General features: G+C 37.2%; 1 protein-coding gene across 6 annotated transcripts in view; it reads left to right on the forward strand.

The window, feature by feature from the left end:
* Positions 1-2,300: 2,300 nt before the first annotated feature.
* The window catches only part of LOC135942795 (serine/arginine repetitive matrix protein 1-like), a 31,682-nt gene continuing 13,665 nt past the window's right edge, over positions 2,301-20,317 (forward strand). The window contains exons 1-4 of one of the 6 annotated variants that reach the window (XM_065489107.1): positions 2,301-2,534; positions 13,455-13,529; positions 15,391-15,535; positions 15,668-15,826. In XM_065489107.1, coding sequence (XP_065345179.1) covers positions 2,487-2,534; positions 13,455-13,529; positions 15,391-15,535; positions 15,668-15,826 — 427 coding nt within the window. In that variant the 5' untranslated portion in view covers positions 2,301-2,486. Of the gene's footprint in view, positions 2,535-11,239; positions 11,356-13,454; positions 13,530-15,390; positions 15,536-15,667; positions 15,924-20,317 lie in introns of those variants that run through there. The other 5 variants (XM_065489108.1, XM_065489106.1, XM_065489103.1 and 2 more) reach the window with 5 other exon arrangements.

The raw sequence follows: 20,317 nt of genomic DNA on the forward strand, positions 1-20,317 counted from the left end.
TCCATCGGAGCCAATTCAGCGTTCAGCGCCGGCTGCCTGAGACTTCGCTCTCGCGGTCGAACAACGTTAATTGCGCGCTGGTGCGGGTGAGAGAGGAATTAATCTCGGCTTTGTCCTCTTGAGAGCTAATTACGAGCGTACAACTTGATTGCAACTCGCGCTTGTTTTTTTTTTTTTTTTTTTTTTGCTCTTTTTATCCTTGTCCGTCCGAGGACCGGGAAGGGCGCGCACTGCACTAGCACGAATGCTGAAACCCGGGTCCCAATAACACCGCGAACGGATAACATGGGCGCACCAGGCCGCACAGGGACCCAGCCAACCGAAGGGCCACTTGCCTCTGCACCGAGGACTGCATTGAAACGCTAGACATTTGTCCCGTGAAGCCAAATCACGCATGCTGGAAAGGTGCAAACCAGCAAGTAGCGAGTCGGCGCCGGTGCGCCTCCCAGCCCGTCGAGCAATTTGAGCAATTCGAGTCACTAAACTAACCACTTTTTGCCATCTCTGACATTGGGTAGCCAGTATTAGATCTCCGAACTGCTCAAATACCTCACATTGCTTTGACACTCCTGAGAGTGCCTTAACAATGCGAGCCAACGGGCTGGTTAAAATTGTTGAAGGCAAGAAATATTTTTAATACTTTAAGAGGATCTAATACTGCAAAGCCCCGCATAAACTATATATCTATAAGGATTCACTGTAAACCAAAATGAATTTTAAATTTTTCAAGCGAACTTTCCTTACAGAGATCCAAAATTAATAAATTAAAATATTCTCAAATAAAAAAGAGGGCTGCGAATTTTAAACAGTTGATTTTTCGGAGCCTCCGCATGCAACAACCATGAGATCATCAAATAATGCATCTTAAAAGCCCCTTTGAGGTTTGAAAACGCTTGTTGGCAATTGCCAGGAATTTAATCCCAAACAGTTTTGCTTAATGATCTGATCCCAACAATTTGTTTTAATTATAAAATGGTAAAAAACGTTTGCCATTAGAGTGAGCCTTTAAGTCAATTAATCTACACTAAGATACGCCTAAAACAGTCTAATCGGCTAAAAATACGTGCAAAGGTGCGAGATTTTTGGCTCGTGTTTGACATAATTGCCCAAAATTTCATAAATCCCCTGCCAATATTTATCCCAAAACATTTTTAGTCCGTTTTGCATATTTTTTCCATTAGACAAGTCGGATTTATTACAAATATTTTTAATTACTTTGTAATTTTAATTCTTCGGAGTTAAGAGGATGAGTTTATTGTCTTGTTTTTAATTAAATCTGTACTTAAAATCAAAAGTTTCACACATCTCACTTTTTTTAGATGAACAAAGGTTTAAAGACAATGTCAGGGACCACAAACGATGCGCATAGATTCTTGCTTATCAGTTGATGATTACTTTTCTCTCCCAAAAACTGTCTGTAAATAGTTCGACCGTTTTGCCGGCAAATCCGTTAAAAATTCACAGCCCTAAAAATAAGTCAAGCACTTGGAAGATATAAATGATATTATGTTAACAAATTAATGTTTCCAGCAGAGAACAGAACAAAGTTAATTCCATTGAAACGTTAAAATATTATCTGTTTGACACAATCTGGTAGAAAATTTGTAGTTAATTTAACGTAAAATGTATCAAAATCTGTAAAAGCATTTTTCAATTGAACCGAATCCATATGAAATCATGACATTACCTTTTAATATCCGTTAATCAATCTAATCGCTAACCAGACATAAATTAAAATTATATACTTATTGAAAAAGTAAAAATAAAATAATATTTGGATTAAATAAATCAAAGTTAGTTTAACAAATTAATTTTTTATGCCCCTAAAAACAAATATTTTTAGGAAATATGGGTTACGGAACGTAGATCGATTAAGTAGGAATATGTAGCATGATTATTACACGCTTGAAATAATTTTTGCAGAAGGTCAACACGGCTGTTTCAATAAAATAATTTTAAGACATAAAAGTTGGCACGGATTCAGGCTGTGGTGTGCGCGGCGCGCTGCTCCACGCTGCGGTGGAGAACGTTTTCGCGAAATAATCGCCGTTCCTCCGACAGCAATAAAAGCCAACCGTGAATAACAATTTTTCAACTTCTTCTGGAATTAACGCGCTGTCCGCGTGCGTGATCTGAAGTTATTAACACAAAAAGAGTATTACGATCCACCTCTGGAGCCTGGACGAGAAACGAAAAAGCGGGCTGTGCGCGCACGGAAAGGGGGCGGCTCTCTCTCTCTCTCTCTCGCTCTCTCTCTTGCTTCTGCCTGCTGCCTGCGTCTCCATCGACTTGTGTTCGTTTCTCATTCAGCGGCGCGACCTGGTCCCGGCGTGAGCTCAGGTGACGTCCGTCCGCTCGTTCGTTCGTCAGGTGCCGTCACGGGTGCTGCACCCCGCCGCTTACGTGATTTTCAGAGCAGAATTCGGATTAAGAAAAGTGAGCAACATCATGTGCGATCGTCGGCCCGCTAATTACTCTCTTAATCAATGCAACTAACAAACTCCGGGTTGCCGGACGGAAGGGAAGCTGTTGCGGTGAGTTCTTCTTGGCATTTGCATTTGAATCGAATTTTTAATGCGTTCGTTGTTTATTTTTCGGGCCTACGAAGCACTCTCAAATATGTGTGCTAATTGTGCGCTAATGCGTTTTTAGTGTAGAACGAAAGGCGTGAGAGGTGATTTTGTTCTTGATATGCAAATAGGGTGAGCAAACGAAGAGAGTTGAAACTAAGTCTACGCTTAAAATTATTCTTATTTACTTTTAATGATTTTTAACGCTTTTTGCCAGGTTGCTTTTAACATTCTCTTTTTTTAATTGCCAGTACTCTCCATTAAATCAGAAGATTCTATTTTCTCTTTAAATAGGCTGTAGCGTGAGGAGAGGTAAAATTAGAGTTCTGTTCTGCTGGTACTTGTTTTGTCATGTAAATTGCTAAAACTTAGCAATTTTAAACCCTGTTATTTTTGTCAATTTCTGCAGAGGAGCTGTCCTAAATTCACAAACATTATTTTAAAACTATTTTCTTAATGATTTTAAATTAAGTAGTTTTTCAATTAAAAACAATCTGTTGATGGAGGAATAAATCTAATAGTTTAAAATTCTTTATTAATTAAACACAGCAGTCAAAAATTTATTGCAAGAATTATTTAAAAATTATCACAATGAAATAAAAATTTATAAAATATTTTGGCTTTGAAAACATAACATGGAGTTCACACTATTTTATCAAATGTTTAGATATTATTTAAAATTAACCAAATAATAATTCCAGACATATTTTAAAACTCCAATCAACGAGCCGAATCTCTTGCCTCCTATATAAAAGCATAACTGTACGATTTTGATCTCAAGGGTGGTCTCGGTGCGTGACGGCGGCTTGGTGCACGCGTCCTTGCCTCTCGCAGGTCCTTCCCTTTTCTGCGTGCACCCCCGAGCCTGCAGCACGTTTTCGCCGGTGCATTGTTTCACCGCATTGTTCAGTGCGCGCGTCAATGAATGAACGAACGAACGAACGGCACAGGAAGTGCCGACTAGAAAGCATTATTTTCAAACGCGCACACACGTGCTGCCAACTCTTCTACTTGATCCACGTGACAAAATCTAAACAACATCCTCTCCGCTTAAACAATAGAAGGGGTGAGCTTCGTAAAGTGAGGATAGATAAAATCATAAAAACCCGCGTGCCCTGATGGCTATAAGTGCCTATCGTAAAGTGTTTGTACCTCCTTCGCGTCTGTGAGGTTAGGAATTTTAGTCACGTTTTTTTCGGCAGATATGCTGATTTTCAAGTCAAATTTTAGGAATACAACATTCAAGTTTTCCGGAGATAATTTAATTCGTATATTCCATTGTTATTTCAATCGGATTTCATCTACGATTTTTTCCACGTCATGTTATTAATATCTTTTATCTGACACGATTAAGTGTCCTAGGAGAACCAATAAAAAAATTAATATATTAAGAAATTAGGGGAATATTAAAAAATCTACCTTTTTCGTTGATAAAGACTGACTCCAAAAACAACCGCAAAAAAAATTATATTATAAATAAATTCGAATTTACTTTTCATGAAATATTTTAAGCTCTCATTACTGTGGCTGTTGTATGAGTTCAGAAAATGTATATTTTATATATTTTATAATTTATTATTCTAATTTGTGTTTCAAGCCAGTAAATTCAAATTTTTGGTTAAAATTATTTTTCATAATTTTGCATTACAGAAGGCCTAAATTAATTGTGAATCATACAAAAGGTCTCTACATTTTCCAGATAAAATAATTACTGCTTAGGAAGAAAACTGATAGCTATTAATCATAGACTTTTTGCACCTGTTTTATTTTTTCAATTTAAAAAATAAAATAAACCTAAACAGTCATTACAGTTGCTGTTGGCAAAAGATTCTATTTTTAAATGCTGTATTTTGATGATTCGTGGGGATACCCTGCGGTCTACACAGCTTAGGAAAAAATATTCGATAGACTAAATTCCCAAGTCCATAGCCATCATCATCTACGCTCACGCTCTTTTCAAATTTTGACGAAAAGTAGCTCCGTAATGCCTTAATTATCGCGTCTAAGTCTGCAGCACATAATGCGATTGTGGCACACAATAATGGATGAATTTTCATGGTGAGACGCGTACGTCTTCTACGGCACATTTGCACACCAGCGTCTGCGTGAACACGTCCGTGAACATAACACAAAAGCGCACACGAGTAAGAGAATAGTGACAAAAGAGGTGCAGAATGGAAAACGCAGAACGTGATACCTTGAGTCGGGGCCCTCGAGTGGAAAGCCACAGAGCGCACCGAGTGAAAATGAATTTATATATATTATGTATAAACGCTGCGAAAGAGCCAAAACGTGTGTGTGTGTGTGAGGAAAGCATCAGAGCATCTCCATTTGTGCGATTCGCTCCACTGCGTTTTCCTTCGACTATCGCTCTGTTCAAATTAACTTGCCTCACCTTCTGGTAAAAATCATATTTTTTTTTAAAAAAAAAGTGGTGGTAACCTAAAATATTGGGAGATTTTTTCAATTTCCTGTCAAATTAAACATTCACACCAAATAAATTAAATTTATTTTATGGCTCTCAAGGAGCTAAGCTATTAAAAAAACACGGCTCCCAAGAGAGACTGGACAATAGAGGGACACTTCTCTATTCAATGTAGAAGATCATCACAGTGTAGCGAGGGGTTGAACAACTTAGTTTTCGAGGCATGCAGCGCGGGCAGGCGCTCGTCCCTTTGTTTGCGATATTATTCCTTTCGCGCCAAGGAGAAATTCTCTGTAGCGACTGAAAAGGCTGTTACAGCTCTAACATTGAAAAGAGGACAGATTGTTAAAACCATAAATAGTGAACAATGGGTGACTGTCCCCGTGTCTGTCCCGCCGATTTATCTTTCTAATGGTTTTACACCCCACTTAAAAGACAAACATGCCTCACAAGAAAACTCCTTATAAGGATAAGCTGCGTTTCTTTTTTTTATAATAGGGAATCATTTGGCTTTAGAGAAATTTTCCACGGAAGATTTGTCCAAAGAAACTGGCGCCCCAATGAAATTAAAACTGACAAATTGTGTCTAAAATAGCAGCAAAACCAACGTTCACATGGGAAAAAATTTGACAGGAAAATAATTTCAGGCTAAAATGATTCAGCAAAATGATTAAATCCTGTAGCGAAAAATTGTCATGAACCTTTCCTTGGACTTCTAACCAATTTTGATGAGTTTCAACTGTTTTTATATTAGTTTTAGGCAGTTAAGTGAACTTTAATTGGCATACTCTGTGCTCATTTGATCGTTTTAAGAAGATGCAACCTAAGAAAAATTGATTCTCAGCCCTAAGCTTGAGCTCCGAAGAAATAAAAAGTGGGATTAAACATGAAAAATGATTTAGAATTGAAAATTGAAGCCATGATGATATTTTATAAAGTGAGTCTTAAAGTAAATTGATGAAACAATTCGATTGATGTGTAATTGATCTGGGAATTATCTTGTTTCTATACTATGGTTGGTAAATCACAAAAAGCTCAGATGATGAATTAATAATAAAATTGCTCTCATTTTTCGCAACCCAAAAAAATTAAATATTTAATTCTTTGATTTAATATGACTTTGTTTTTGAATAGTTTAATTTTTTATCTTAAATAAAAAGATAGGAAAATTTTTCAGAAAGTGTGAAGGTTTTTCTCTTGACAATCCAATTTTATAAAAGTTAAAAGACCCAAAACAAAGATCATGGACATAATAAATTTAATTTCGATTGCTCTAATTATCCTATTAAATCCCTATATAACATTAGAAAATACCAAAATTGAACTAATTGAATTAATTTTGAACTTACATTTGTTAATTTTTAAATTTAAAACCGCCATCAAGTGCTAAAGTTGGATTTGGTTCACATCAGGTTAGGCTGCGCAGGCGCACACGGATTCAATAAATCTTACCATACAACAACTACTATAAAATACAATCCTTAAAGAGTTACCTTACCATTAACGAGGAATATTAATTGATTTTCTCTTTTAAAAATAAAAATCCTGTATGAAAGTTCAAATTAAATCCCTGCTCAATTATTTTCAATGACTTTTAGCTCCTTTATTAGCTCTGCACACGGAAACTGTACCGTTAAACTGTTGCCTTTTAGAATGATTATCAAATAAATGCATCAAAAGAGGACAAAAGTTCTTCGCACATGCGGTGAATGGAATTACACTGTTTTCAGGTAGTGCTGGCTGGCTTTAACAGCACTTAAATTGTGTACTACCTGCTTGCACGTACAGCGCGTGCAGTATATAATCAAAATGCCTGGGTAATAATACGCGAGCGACGCAGCAGGTGTTTTATTACTCCTTTTCATAACGCTGAGAAACGAATTGTTAAATAAGAGAATGCATGGCAGAATTGTTATGGCCACACGGCATAATTTTTTAACGCGGCTGTAGTTTATTTGCACGAAGGCCAAGCTATTGGCAAGAACGCTTCTTCACTTCTATAGAACTTATGCAATATACGCACGAAAATAAATGATTTATAGAGGTTGTGTTGTAATTTAATCAGGGCAATAAATTCAGCAGATTTTTAAACAAAATCCCGTTTCTAAAACACGATGAAGTTCATTGTTCTCTGTGAGTGTTTAATTTTTTTTATCATCAAACAAAGTTGTAAACAAAAATTGAAAATAAATCAAGCGTGTACCATGTTGGCAAAGACGGCCTCTTTTCAATTTAGATTTTATTCTTTAAAAATCATTTATTGAAAGCAATCTGTCACTCAAAGGGGGAAAGCACAAACAAAAATTTGACTGAGAATTCCGCTGCGGTTCACATTCCCTTCACGTCAAACTTGCCAATTAGAAAAGATCAAAGCTCTTTTCACCTTTTGTCCGATTCCCTCTCATTTTCGGTGGAGCATCAAATTTCGAGAATACCCACTCGTCGAGTACGTGTGTGTTTTCTCTACCGTTGAATGGACCTGAGCGCGCAGAGGGTAATCCAATCCGTTTGAGAAACGAATAAGCAGCAGCTTTAGTTTTGAGAGAGCGAGCGTCGCATCACAAAAAGCGCGTCTCCAGCCCAACAAAAAGCAAGCACTGACCAGGAACGAAATCGTGGTTTCATGCACAGTGCAACCGAGAAAGATCAGCGCACGAATAATTCGATTTAGTTTTTTTTTATGAGGCCACCCGCTCATAAAGTCTAAGCAATTTTACAGTGTAAAATTTACAAAAATAAAATGGCTAAAATTAAAAAAAAAATAGATATTTTCTTCCAACGAATATTTATTTCAATTTTATTTTACATGTATTTTTGTAGCAAATTGTTTCAATTTTATCTAACATTAATATTAAACATACAAATGTAATTAAAGATTTTTAAAAATACTGTTGGAAAAACATGTAGCAGTTATTTTTGTATAATTTTTCAAATTACAATAATGACATTTTTAAATATATTCACGTTGTTTAAATTTCACTAGGTATTATACTCTTTATGAGTAGTTGGTTCTTGTTAATCCTTTGCTTGTACATTATTATGATGAAGATAAGGACGAAATTAAATGATATTTAAGTAAATATTAAGATCACAGTTTATCATTTTAATGAATGAGTAAGCAACTAAAGTATCGTTGGAAATTAATTACGGTAGACTATTTTTCGGTGCATCTAATTTATTTTTGGACACCAAGAGAGCATGAATCACTTAATTTAAAGGCCACATATATTGAGCCATAATCTAAAACGTCTAAACCAGTCTTTGGGGCCCAAAACCATCTAAAACATTCAAATAATTTGTGTGTCATTCGTGAAGCCAGTCTAAATTTTAGAAGTTTAATTCAAATTAATATTGAAATAAAAACATTTTTCCGCTTTTCAAAGCGATGGTCATGAAAATCAGGTTTCATGTCACAATTTTCTCGTTGCTTGATTTTTTTAAAGTTTTGTTCGTCTGAAAGGTATTAGCAATCAGAAACCAAAGGTTAAATGCTGAGTTTGGCCAGCATTTATTTTAAGAAGTGTTTGAAATAAATCACCTATTTAATTCTTCTGAATTTGACATCTAAAGCCATATTTAGAGCCCGAAACAATGTAAAAATTACCCTTTAAATTACATTCTTGGCAAGAAAATAAGAGAGGGAAAAGTTTAAAACAGTTTAAAGACGAGTCTGGATTGGCTCCAAACCATAACTGCCTAAAAATAGTTATCTTTTTCGTGAAAAAGCGTCCTAGTTACTCCATATACAATTTTTATTTTATTTTTCTCTCCTTCACTTTGACCTTAAAAGCAAATTAAATATAAATTCAAAGAGGTTCAAATGATTGGTTGAAATTTTTTAAGACTTTTGCTGCTTCCTTGCTTAATAATGAGCTGTATATTTTCCCTCCCAATTCATTAGAAATGCCCTACTCAACTATATTTCCGGCTGCTATAGTTGCAGCCCTAATTCAGGAGTTTCCTGTCCTCTCTAGGGGCTTAGGATAACTCTTCTAGGAAGTACATTTGATATATATACTGACAAATTATATGACAACCTCGCCCTGGCATCAACACCAAACTTTTAAGACTAATTTCCTAATTTAAAATAAATAAATAAATATACAAAGGTCAACTGCATTACATTGTCTCGCCAATCTCCATGCAACAGCCAAAGGGAATTTACAAAATCAAACCATTCGGATTCACCTTCAGTTTTGGCGTCTGATTTTGTTTGCAAGCTTTTTACTGAAGGATAACCCGACGTACACGCTGCTGAACGTAAAAGTCTGGAGGGCGTGCAGCAGAATAAAATGTGTCCGAGTCAAAGCTCGGCTGCGTGTCCGGCGTGCAGATGAGGCAGGCGATGGACTGAAGCGCTGCCAGAATTTACACACACACACTCACACATGATGCATGTACACTATGCGCGGCTCGGCGCGTTTTATTGCCTCGGTGTCCATCACATCACAAACACACACGGCTCGGCGGCCGCGTCGCAGCTGAATCTCAAATCTATAATAATCAAATTCCACTCCCGCCAACCGACTTTTCTAAAAATAAACGCTCCATTGGCTCGCAATTTTTGCACCGCAGCCGCTGAAAATTACACATAATTATACTTTGGATTTGTTTTTCATCTGTGCAGGTTGTGTTTAATTAAATTTAATAACTGCCGATTAATTCCAAGACGCACATTCGGTTTCACTTCGCCTACCAAACACGTTTGAGATGGAAATTGCAAATAGATAAGGGGTATATGGCCAGCGTAATGGCTCTCGCCGAGTTTGGCACTAACATCTGCCAAGCGTGCGCGTTTAGTGACCTCTCCAAGGCCGCCAAATTTCACCTTCCCGCCGTGCCAAGAGCCCCAGCCATCGCTCAATTGCACTTTTCGCAGTCAGTTTCGACTTGTCTGCATGGATTTGGCGGCCGAATGTATAAAATTCAAATATATAAACCCACTGAAAACCAAAGTTCTCAGAACGAGCAGAATCGTGATTTGTTTTCTTAATCTTCACAGTCTGGAAATTTTAATTTTATTACATATGAATTTCTCGGAAGTAACGTTCAAAAATATTTTCCATTGGAATTCAGTGAATATTCATTCGATTTGATTTACCGTTCTCTTGAACTCTTATTGCACACGCTCCCCACACAATATTGCACAAGAAAAGCCGTGTGTCAACTGCCTCCGGTACGCACCAGGTTTAATACTAAGCTTCTGTCCAGATCATGTTCATAAATCAACAGTAATCAGCAAGCTCATAACATACATGACATCTTTAATTGGATATTTCAAAAGGAAGGTTAAAAAATATCCAAGATAATTTATTTAAAATAAAATAAAGAAAGGACAAAACAGGGCACTGCTAAAAATAAAAAGGACGATTTTTGACATTTTTTCCTGGTGTTTCCGATCGTGCAGCTCAGCCAATTCTGTAAATTTTGTTTTTTCTCTTACCTCACTTCTTCACTGCGTGATTCGTCAAGTAATTTTCCAGTTAATTATCGATTCAGAATAATTAACAATGACTTTGGAACTAAATTAAATTTATAATTACAAAAGACCTGCTAAAGTTTATAAAAATTGCATTGCCTTATTAATTTTTTCCCAATTTGTTGCAAGTTTATAGAAATTAATCAATTAATTTGTCCATGACCTCAATTTTAGCTCTGAGTAGAGAGAAATTAAAGCGATATTGAAGTAAGGATCCGTTGTAACTCTACAAAGCAGAAGCCGTTTTCCGTCTATAACTGCCAATTAAGGTTTTTGCTAAAATTATAAATTTACTATTTGCATTTCTTGTGCAGAAAATTGTTAAAAAAAACAGTGTTAAATAAAATGCAACCCAGATTAAAATTAAATTAAATCAACTTTATAGAAAGAAAATCGTCATTTGCATGGAATCATTCACCATTCCCGTGCATTTGGTTGAAAACAATTGGCTGTCTGGAGCAAGAGCGAATTTCCTCCTCCTCCCACGCAGAGCTGGTCTCTCTGTCAAAAGCTGCTCGGTCCTTTTGATTTCTTTTGAGCCAGTCGAGAGTTTATGCGGCGCACAACTTATATTAAATCCGTCTCAGACTGTTCCCACGCTGACGCTGGGGGAGAGAGAGAGAGAGATGAAAAAAATATTGCAGCGGCCAACCCCTGGGAGGACCAGCTGCTCATCATCCTTCCACCCTCCTTCGCATCCCGTCCGCAAACGCAGCTTCAATCTTCAGTCTGTGCCAAAAGGCGACCGTGCGCGTATGTACATGTTTGTTATATTTTTTAATGCCGAGTGCGAAAAGTGAATGGAGGAAACCGCGGAGGAGTTTCACGAGTTCACAGAGTTCTCGCGGCTGACCAGCCTGCTCCCAGCTGAGGAACGAGAGGTTGTTTTACTCACTTTTCTCATTAATACCATCTGTGTTTCTCGTAAATTACTTGACACACTTTTACTTTCAATTTGTCATCTCTCCGTAGAGAGGTGTCAAGGTATTCACATTTGTATTAGTTGCCGTGATGAGTAATGCACTGAATGCCTCAACAAAAGAAATAAACAACATTTAAAATAAAAATAGATTGATTTGATGTATATTTGAAAAAATAAAAATTGTGATTTTACTCTAAAATTCATTGACTTTTGAGTTATATATTTTAAGTTTGATGCTTTTTAAAATTTTGAATTGTATATAAAATTAAAAATTTTATATTGAATGTTTATTTTATAATATTTTTTTATTAAATATTTCTCTAATATTTATATAGTGAACTGCTGTCCAAAGTATACTTTATAATTTTCAAAATACTCTCTTTGTGACACCAAAATCTGTTATTAATAATTCATCACGATCCTTACTTAACCCAAGTTGACTAAAGAAGTTCATTACAAAGTTTTTTAGCAGTGTTATAATATCATGTACCCAGTTAACAAATTATAAGTATAGCATAATTATGTTTCGGTCTAATTCAGATTCCTCACTTAACAATTTTTCTAAGTGTGTGCTTGTGAGAGAAAAATCTCGTTTAATCACATATTAAACTACGATTTCCAGAAGGCAGTGATTCAAAAGATTTGCCTGAATTACAAAGAAAATAGAAATGAAACCTAAGTTTGATTCGTGCAGAAAGTTAAATACAAAAAGAAAAATTTAACCTTTAAATTTAATAGAAACGGTATGGCTCTACTCTGTATGGAAAATTAATTTCGGATGGTTAGCAAAATATAGTGAAAATTCTATGAGAAAAAATATATGCAACGCGTTCTCGTACTGTACAGCAGCTGTTTCGGCCCTGCAGTTTTTATCGGGTCTCTCGCAGGCACTTTTCCTAAAATTCTTCTTGGATAGGGCAGCAGTTTGCAGCTGTCAGAAAGATAACAGGGAATTTTTATTTCGCAAATTCTCATGTTAAAAATAGCACAATTTATTTATTTGAAATTAGCTTTTAATTACAATCTTTGCTATTTTGAGCTGGTGAATTTATGTAAAAGGGAGGTTGAATCACAGGGAGGGCGAATAGCACGGTTGGCAAGCTTCCGTCACTTCTCTTTACGATATTACTCAGAATTAATTGGTGAAGTCGGTCGTTTTCGTTGAAATCGCTGGTTCAGAACTATCTGCAGTTGCGGTTGTGAAATTTTTTTGGGGGTAATGTACTGCTACTCCAGAATTAATTTTCCACGCACAGTAGCCATTCAGTTTTTCTTAAATTTAGAAATGTTTAAATTTTGTGTCCGAATTCAAATCTAATCTGCCCCAATTTTTTATTTGGGCTTGTTGCAATTCACTACCGACACCTGACAGAAAATTATGTTTCAAGAGTTATTTTGTCAGATTGTGGGATTCGACCCAGAGACCTGCATGTCCAAGCACGAGACGATTATTATAAGACTAAGAAAGCGGAAACGCTCTGAATTCAAGACGATGAAAAACGTGGATTTCGAGGGTGCTTTTTTCCTTTCCCACGGCCCAGAGAGAGAAAAAAGATATTGTGCAGGATGCCGCGAGTAAGGCGAGATATAAATACCGAAAAGTGTGAGCGTGTGCAATAAATGGAGCTGCCTTCGCCAGTGTGTCATTATCTCTTCCGGAGTAAATAAAATATTTATTGCACCGTAGTGGCGCGAGTGCGAGTGCGAGAGAGAGAGAGACCTGTTGCTCTCGTGTTCATTTGTACGTACAGAGAGCGGCTTCCTGTGCCGCAGCCACCGCAAATAATGAACGAGTGGTAGTGCCAATTCAATATATTAATGCGTCGGCGTGTGCTCGCCCCGCCCATTTGCTATTTCATTCAGCTGGATGCGGGACGGGTCGGGACGCACCTCGATTATTTGCATTTTGTAATCGAGGCACCACTCGATATTCGCGTTGCATGCCACTTTTCCTTGTGTTCGCGATTCGAATCGCGCACTCGCTGCCAATCTATTAGACGACGACGACGACACGACATTGGAAATGGTTTCTCATGCAGCACCGACTATTTGTTACAGCAGCGCGAGCAGAGCACCATGCAGACCAAAAACGTGAACCAGACTCCGTTGAACAACGCTGTCGTCGTGCTCGAGGTACTTTTTCACAGAAAACATTTCTCTGATATTATTTATATATTATTATTATATATATTATAATTTTTTTAATTTTAAATGCGGCCGGCACAAATCAAATAATTTTCTAACATGAAGGGTCTTTAAAAATGTTAATTATTTTACTGGCCCAAATAAAAAAACGGATAAATCTTTTGATGCCTTAAGATACTTTTCAAATTCCCATCCAGTTCAAAAAGTGACCAAATAAGAATTCTAATCTGTTATTTATTCGAAATATAAAATGAAAGCATAAAAAAACTAACAAACTTTTTTGAAATGCATTTAACTGCCTTACAACAGAGGAACCAACAAGGCTTAAACTTGATCGAACCCCTTCCCAAATTATAAATTCATCCTAGTAAAAGACCAGCAAATTTTAAATTTAATTTTAACAAATTTCAATTTTAAAGTTTAAATTAAAAAATGTTACCTTTTTTACTTTGCATCAATAGTTTACTAATTAACGTGATTTTTATACCCAATTAAGAAACACTCGTTCAACTGTCAAAATTTTAATTAAAAAACTAATTTGAACAACTTTTTGAGATAATTTTATCATAATTTACAGCATTTCCTTGCAAAATTTTATATGAATTTATCATTAAACTTCATTTATATATAAAATACTCTTTCTTATCACGTAAGCTATATAAATCAAGAAATTTGAAATGTAATTCGGCTATTTGACATGTTTTAATGAGTCAAAATTGTAAATATCGACTCAAGAAAAATAAATAAATTATTTATGCATGTATGTATCTATCTATCTATCTAACGTGATATCACATGTAAATTTTCTGCATGCGCGCTCATATTTTTTACATTTTACAATAGTAATAATTATATCTAAAATTGCATTTTGACAATACTTTAGATCAATTATTCTATACCAGCTTCACTAAAAATATCAATCATTTACATCAAATAATAATTTGAAGGTTGCATTATTTATTATTTGGATTTCTTTGTTGCGTGCAGAAACGGTGCAACGTTGCTCTGCCGTAAAATGTAGATTTCGCGTCCCAAATTCTCACAAAAATAAAAATTTTCATGGTTGGTTAGCCGCGTGCAAAACATCGCAATTACCTTTGCTGAATCCAAAACGGCACTGGCCCAAAACGAGATATAAATCGCAGTTAGCATGCTTTCATAGTTAGCGGCAGCTGGCATAATAACCGTAAGCCAACCTGGAAGTTATGCAGCCGCGCTTAGCACCAATGTCGAGCAGGACACATAAAACCTTTTTCTGTACACTCTGCATTGAACGATAAAAATAATGATTTAAAGATGATACGCATTTAATTACGACGGCGGACAGCTAATGGAATAAATAAATAAATCTATATTTAAATTCGGCAATATGAGCACAGTTTCTAAGAATTAGACCAATTTGTTTCAAATTGCAAAGGAAAAAATAAATAAGAAAATGGAAAAAAGGCGTGATCAAGCTACAAGAAAATTTTTATTTGGAGAATAAATATCGTGAATGTTGAATTGAAAGCTAGTGAAACGTAAAAACAATAATAAATTATATTTTTTCTCATTTTCTTTATCTATATTTCAACTAAAAATCGTTTTAATTATTTTAGGACCATTATGAAAAAATTAATTTAAAAAAAATAGCCTGGCACCGATAATGTAGATCAATTTTTAATGTGTCTTTCAGTTTTGACAAATGATCAGTCATTTTTTTACTGTTGTGCCTCAAAGATTCTTTCAAAGTCGTGGTTCGTGCTTATTTTTTGTCTACAAGTAAATCAGACGTACAGAAAAAATATTCAACTGTCTTAATCCTAAATTACCCGATAGTATAACCATTTATTTATTTTCCGTGTTTTAGAAAAACCACGCGAACAGTCATCATCATCACCACCACCACCATCACCACCACCATGAGCACGCAGCTCAGCAGGCGAAAGAAGTTTCGCCAACAACTTCGCAGCACGTCATAATCAGCCCGGTCGCACCTTCTCTTTATTCGTCAGGTGCGTTTTATTTATTGATGAAAATAACTCGACGCGCGCGCTGTGACAAGTAAACAATCGGCGCGGCGGTCAAGTGTCGTGTATATGCTAAGAGGCTAATTCGTATTCGGCTTTGTTTGTTGGCGCGCACAGTGAGTCAGCCGCTGTACCTTCAGACGCCCGCGCCGCCGCTGCCCCCTCGCGTGCCGCCGTCGAAGCAGCAGGGCCTCCTGATCGTGGCCCCCAGCGCCGGGCACAGCGCAGGCGCAGCCAACCTCAGCCAGGGCGGCTCTTTGGCGGCCGCAGTCTCAGGTATGATGCCACGAGTGGCGTGTTTTGTGTCGTGATTTTTACACCTAGATCGCCGCCCAACGGATAAAACTGGAGCCCAAACAGCATTTTTCCCCAGGTAGGATCGGCTCAGGGTGCTGGGCGGCGACCCTGGCTCAGGGAAAGCACGGTTTTCAGCGAAATGATTTTTTTCTTTGTCTAGAAATGTGTGGTTTTTTATTGTCTCGGCGAAAAAAATTTTTCTTTATCCTGATTTAAGGGTATTTTTTTTACTTATCTCAATTTTAGAGAAAATTTAATTTAATCACCGCAATTGTGGGGCACAGGAAATAGTGAAGGATGGTTGAGCAAGAAAATTGTAACAAAACCGCTTCCGTTTGAAAATCTGAATTTTTTAACCGTCTCAAGAAATTGTTCCATGTTGGTTGCAGCTCATTAATTTGTCTAGTAGACAGCTGTCCGATTCAGACAATATGCTGATTAACGAAAAATAATTTGCCTGCTCGGCAGATGCGAGCGGAAGATAATTAACTTTATCCTCGGCTGAGAATAGTAAAAATCCTATTTGCCGCAAAGTCGTAAAAACTACAGCAAAAGGAAGCCGAATCCGTTTTCCTGCTACAGAAGGGCTTTGTCCCAGCAGATTTCTCATGGCGATGCATGTTCTTTATGATAAAATGAACGAGCAAAGAAGGATGGCATTTGGCCGGCTGGCGGGCAATAAAATAAACCCGAAAATCCCACCTGCGGGATTCACAGTTAGGTGGGTGTCGCGCGTGCAGCTTTTTTGCCTCCTCTCCGCGCTGATCATAACTGCGGTGCGTTTTTTCGATCTGAATATATATCAGAGCGCGCGGACGGATGGACGGGAGGAGCAATTTCATTTCACTTCACTTCTGGCCACAGCAGCAGCAGAAAATGTTAAATAATAGTCAGTCAGAGGAAAAACTGGTTTCGTCATCGCAACGCAGCAGCAATTAGCTGCCAACGCGGACAAAATCGCTGCCCGGCTAAAATTATTCATTATTCACTGCAGCAGCGATTCCGCCTGCATCGGCGTTAATTAAATGCAAATCTCTTATGCTGATCGGCAATTCGATCCTCTTCATATTTTAAAATGCCAACGAGCCAATATTTCTTGAGAGCATTGTCACAGTTTGATTTTGAAATGAGCGGATAATTGACGAAAAGACTGATTAACTGGAAATATCCGGATTTTTTAAAATATTTTCTGAAAGTATAAAATAAGAACACCCACTTTTTTTAACAATTCAAAATTTCCTACACCGTTTGATAGATCTTGACGCGAGGAACCACAATCTTCCGAGAAATTGTGATTAAAAGCGCTATAAATTTCTGGAGAAAATTAGCAAAAAAAATAATTGTAATTATTGAAACATCGAGCACCTTGTAGCGTTTTGAAATTCATTCAAACGAGTCAATTTTGAATTTTAAATTTCTATCGTCACTAAATAGAGTCGTCTACGTGGTAGATCAGATAATTGGAATATAATTTTGGTCAGATGCGATATGTTTTGACGGGTCATTGACGCCTCTCATGCGCGTTAAGGCGACGCCAGTCCGTCCCGTCCGTCGACTGCACACACATAATAGACTGCTGTGCAGCTCGGGAGGATCCAGTTTCCATCGTGTTCAGTCAACTAATTTAGCGCCGGTGTGTTTACGTGCGTGAAAGATAATATCGAAAGTTCACCTCCTCATTCATCAACTAATCAACGCACTCCTACTCGTTTTTCAAAAACGGTTTCCAGCCGCGCGCAGATACAGATCTAAATCGGCTCAAATTTGTCTCTGCCTCTTATTTTGTCGCGCATTTTTTGCCCTGAAAGCAGTGCGCTCGCGCGCGTTGCACAGCAATTACGTGAATAGCGGCGCAGTAATTGCACCTGATGTAATACCGGCGGCCGTAAATCTGAGATGTTGATGTGTGATTAAATGCAGCCTGAAATTTCTAGCTCTAGCCTCGGTCGGCACTTTGGTCAGCAGAAAATCATGATTTCTAATTAAGCGGATGGAATGCTTGCTTTGGACAAAAAGTTAATTGCGGCTGAGCAGCTGTCTCCTTGCATAATAATTCTCCATTTTTACGTCGCAGTGGGAGGAAATCTGACAAAAGTCGGGATTTTTATGACGAAGGGGATTTGGAATGTGTCCGCTCGAGTTTGTAAAGCAAGTCAACACGCCCGCTCTTTTTCTAAAATACATAGCCTAATGGAGCCGAAATAATTAGCGCAGCAGGCACGATCGAAATATGAGGATCTTTGGCTCTTGAGCACAATTTACGTGGAAATCGCCTTTGGCCAAAACAAAAAGGAATTCCAGCCGCGCGCGCGACGCAGAGAAGAAAAATTAGAGGGACGCCCTATTATATGAACAGGAGGGATACCTGCGATTTGTTTGGTACCTTTTGTAAAATATATTTCTACCTGCTGACCCTACAGAGCGCGTTGGCTGCTTTCTCTCCACTTTATTAAAAAGGTCGGTGTCTGGCGGGAGAGGTGCAATAATTGTGTTGGACCGATTATAATACACACACACACAGATCGTGGAGTTTGTGGTCGCTATAATATAAGATCGTGCACGCGTCCATTCTCAGCGAGTAGATTTCAATATTGGGTAATAGAAAGTTAGGTTCGATTGAATAGTCCGAGGATTTAATTGTAATTTTATGGTTCTGCTCAAAACAAATAATTAGTCATGCGTTCAGGGTTGTGCGTTTAACTTTACAAACTATTTTATGGTGCAATATATGGACTTGAAGTTAGCGCAAATCATGGAACTTCAAGCAAAGTCAGAATAAACTTTTTTCAAAAACACTTTCATTTCCATAATTATGTAACATTTTATGTTAACTTTTTAAAAATTCAATTGTTGTAGCAACCTCCTTACTTTATTTTAAATTCCAAAAACGCTTAATTAATCTGGATTAGTTTTTCTTTTATTAAGGACTACCTTTTGGTACAAGATTTTGATAAAAAAAAAATCAACGAGAAAACAAACACAAAAAGAATGCGGGACGGTGTGAAAGTCGTCAAAAGAGTACTTTATTTAGGCCTCAATTTAGATGGGAATTTGACAGATAAGGCCCATTCGAGGCGGTGAGCTACACGAAATTAATTTACAACTTCCTCGCCGGGCAAAAAGCCGAGCGCGAGACGCTGGGAACAACGTCGGTGCACTTCTTTACGGCAATTTCGCAGAAGAGCGAATTTTAGCATCAACTGGGCGTTGATTAATGACAATCCGGCTCGTGACTCATGCCACTCTATCAAAATATTTACACACATTCCTAGCCACAATGATCAATTTGGTGATTCCTACTCTCGAGCGAGGACAGCGTTTCCTGGCTGTGTGAGTGGCCGCCACTTAAGAATTCGTGGCCGTCTCGACGCGGCGGCACTTTTTCCTCTATCCTCAACGCTCCTGCGGCACCACGCACGCGATCTCATTTTTTATTCTCGCTGCGTTGCGGTTCCAGATATTAATAATATCACGGCATAAAAGAGTTTCTTTTTCTCTGCCTCGTATTGGCTGTTCCCACGCCGCGCGGCTCTGAAAGTTATTTTTATTGTTCTCACCACATACACATACACACCGGCGAGGGTTTATCGCTTCCAAATGAATGTCCTTGCTTTCTTGCGCTCGTCAAAAGCGGTAACAGCCACTGGTGACGAACAATTGCCTCTTCTCGCGCTTTATTGCCAGCTGCAGTTTTACGTTTTGAAAGTGAAGATGAAGAAGAGGACCTTTGTTTTTGGGCTAAATGAAAATTGTTTCCACTCCATTTGCAACACTTGAGCAGCGGAGTAAAAAATTTAACCATCACTCAGCGGCTGTGGATTTTAGACGTTCAGCTATTTTTTCTGAGCTTCCAATCGTCACAGGACCATCAAACGAGCACGAATATTTGCAAATAAAAAAACTCTGACTCATGAGACTGCTATTTTTCAATCAAACACTATTTTTTGTTTTGTTTTCTGATCTAGTTGTTTAACTTAAACAAATTTATTGCGAATTTTTGACCAATTATAAGTCATTTTTTTCTCTTTGGATTAAGAAAAGAATATTTTTTAATATAAAGTTTTGTGCACAATGCTACCAATAGGTTGTTTTTTTTTCAACTAAATCATTCTCTAATAAAACCTATGACCTTAGTTATGAAACCAAAAAATCTATCTTTGAATAAAATTGTAAGGGTTAGAAGCAGGTCAGGAGCACAATTCGTTCTTAATTAAAATTAGAGGTTAATAAAAAGGTATAGGTTTTCTGGAATAATTTTGGGATAACATACTCGCCAATTTTAGATTCCCTCTCACTTAATTTTAAAAAAATATCTAGATCTTTTAATCTCAACTGAATTAAATAATCTAAGAAAATTAAAATTGTCAGAAAAAATATTTCACTTTAAAAAAATATTTAAGCCCTTTTTATTTTAGGATAAAATACGGCAAAAATACTATTTACTAATAAACCATCTAAATTAAACTAACA

Source organism: Cloeon dipterum, chromosome 4 (genome assembly GCF_949628265.1).
Source record: "Cloeon dipterum chromosome 4, ieCloDipt1.1, whole genome shotgun sequence".
Taxonomy (NCBI): domain Eukaryota; kingdom Metazoa; phylum Arthropoda; class Insecta; order Ephemeroptera; family Baetidae; genus Cloeon; species Cloeon dipterum.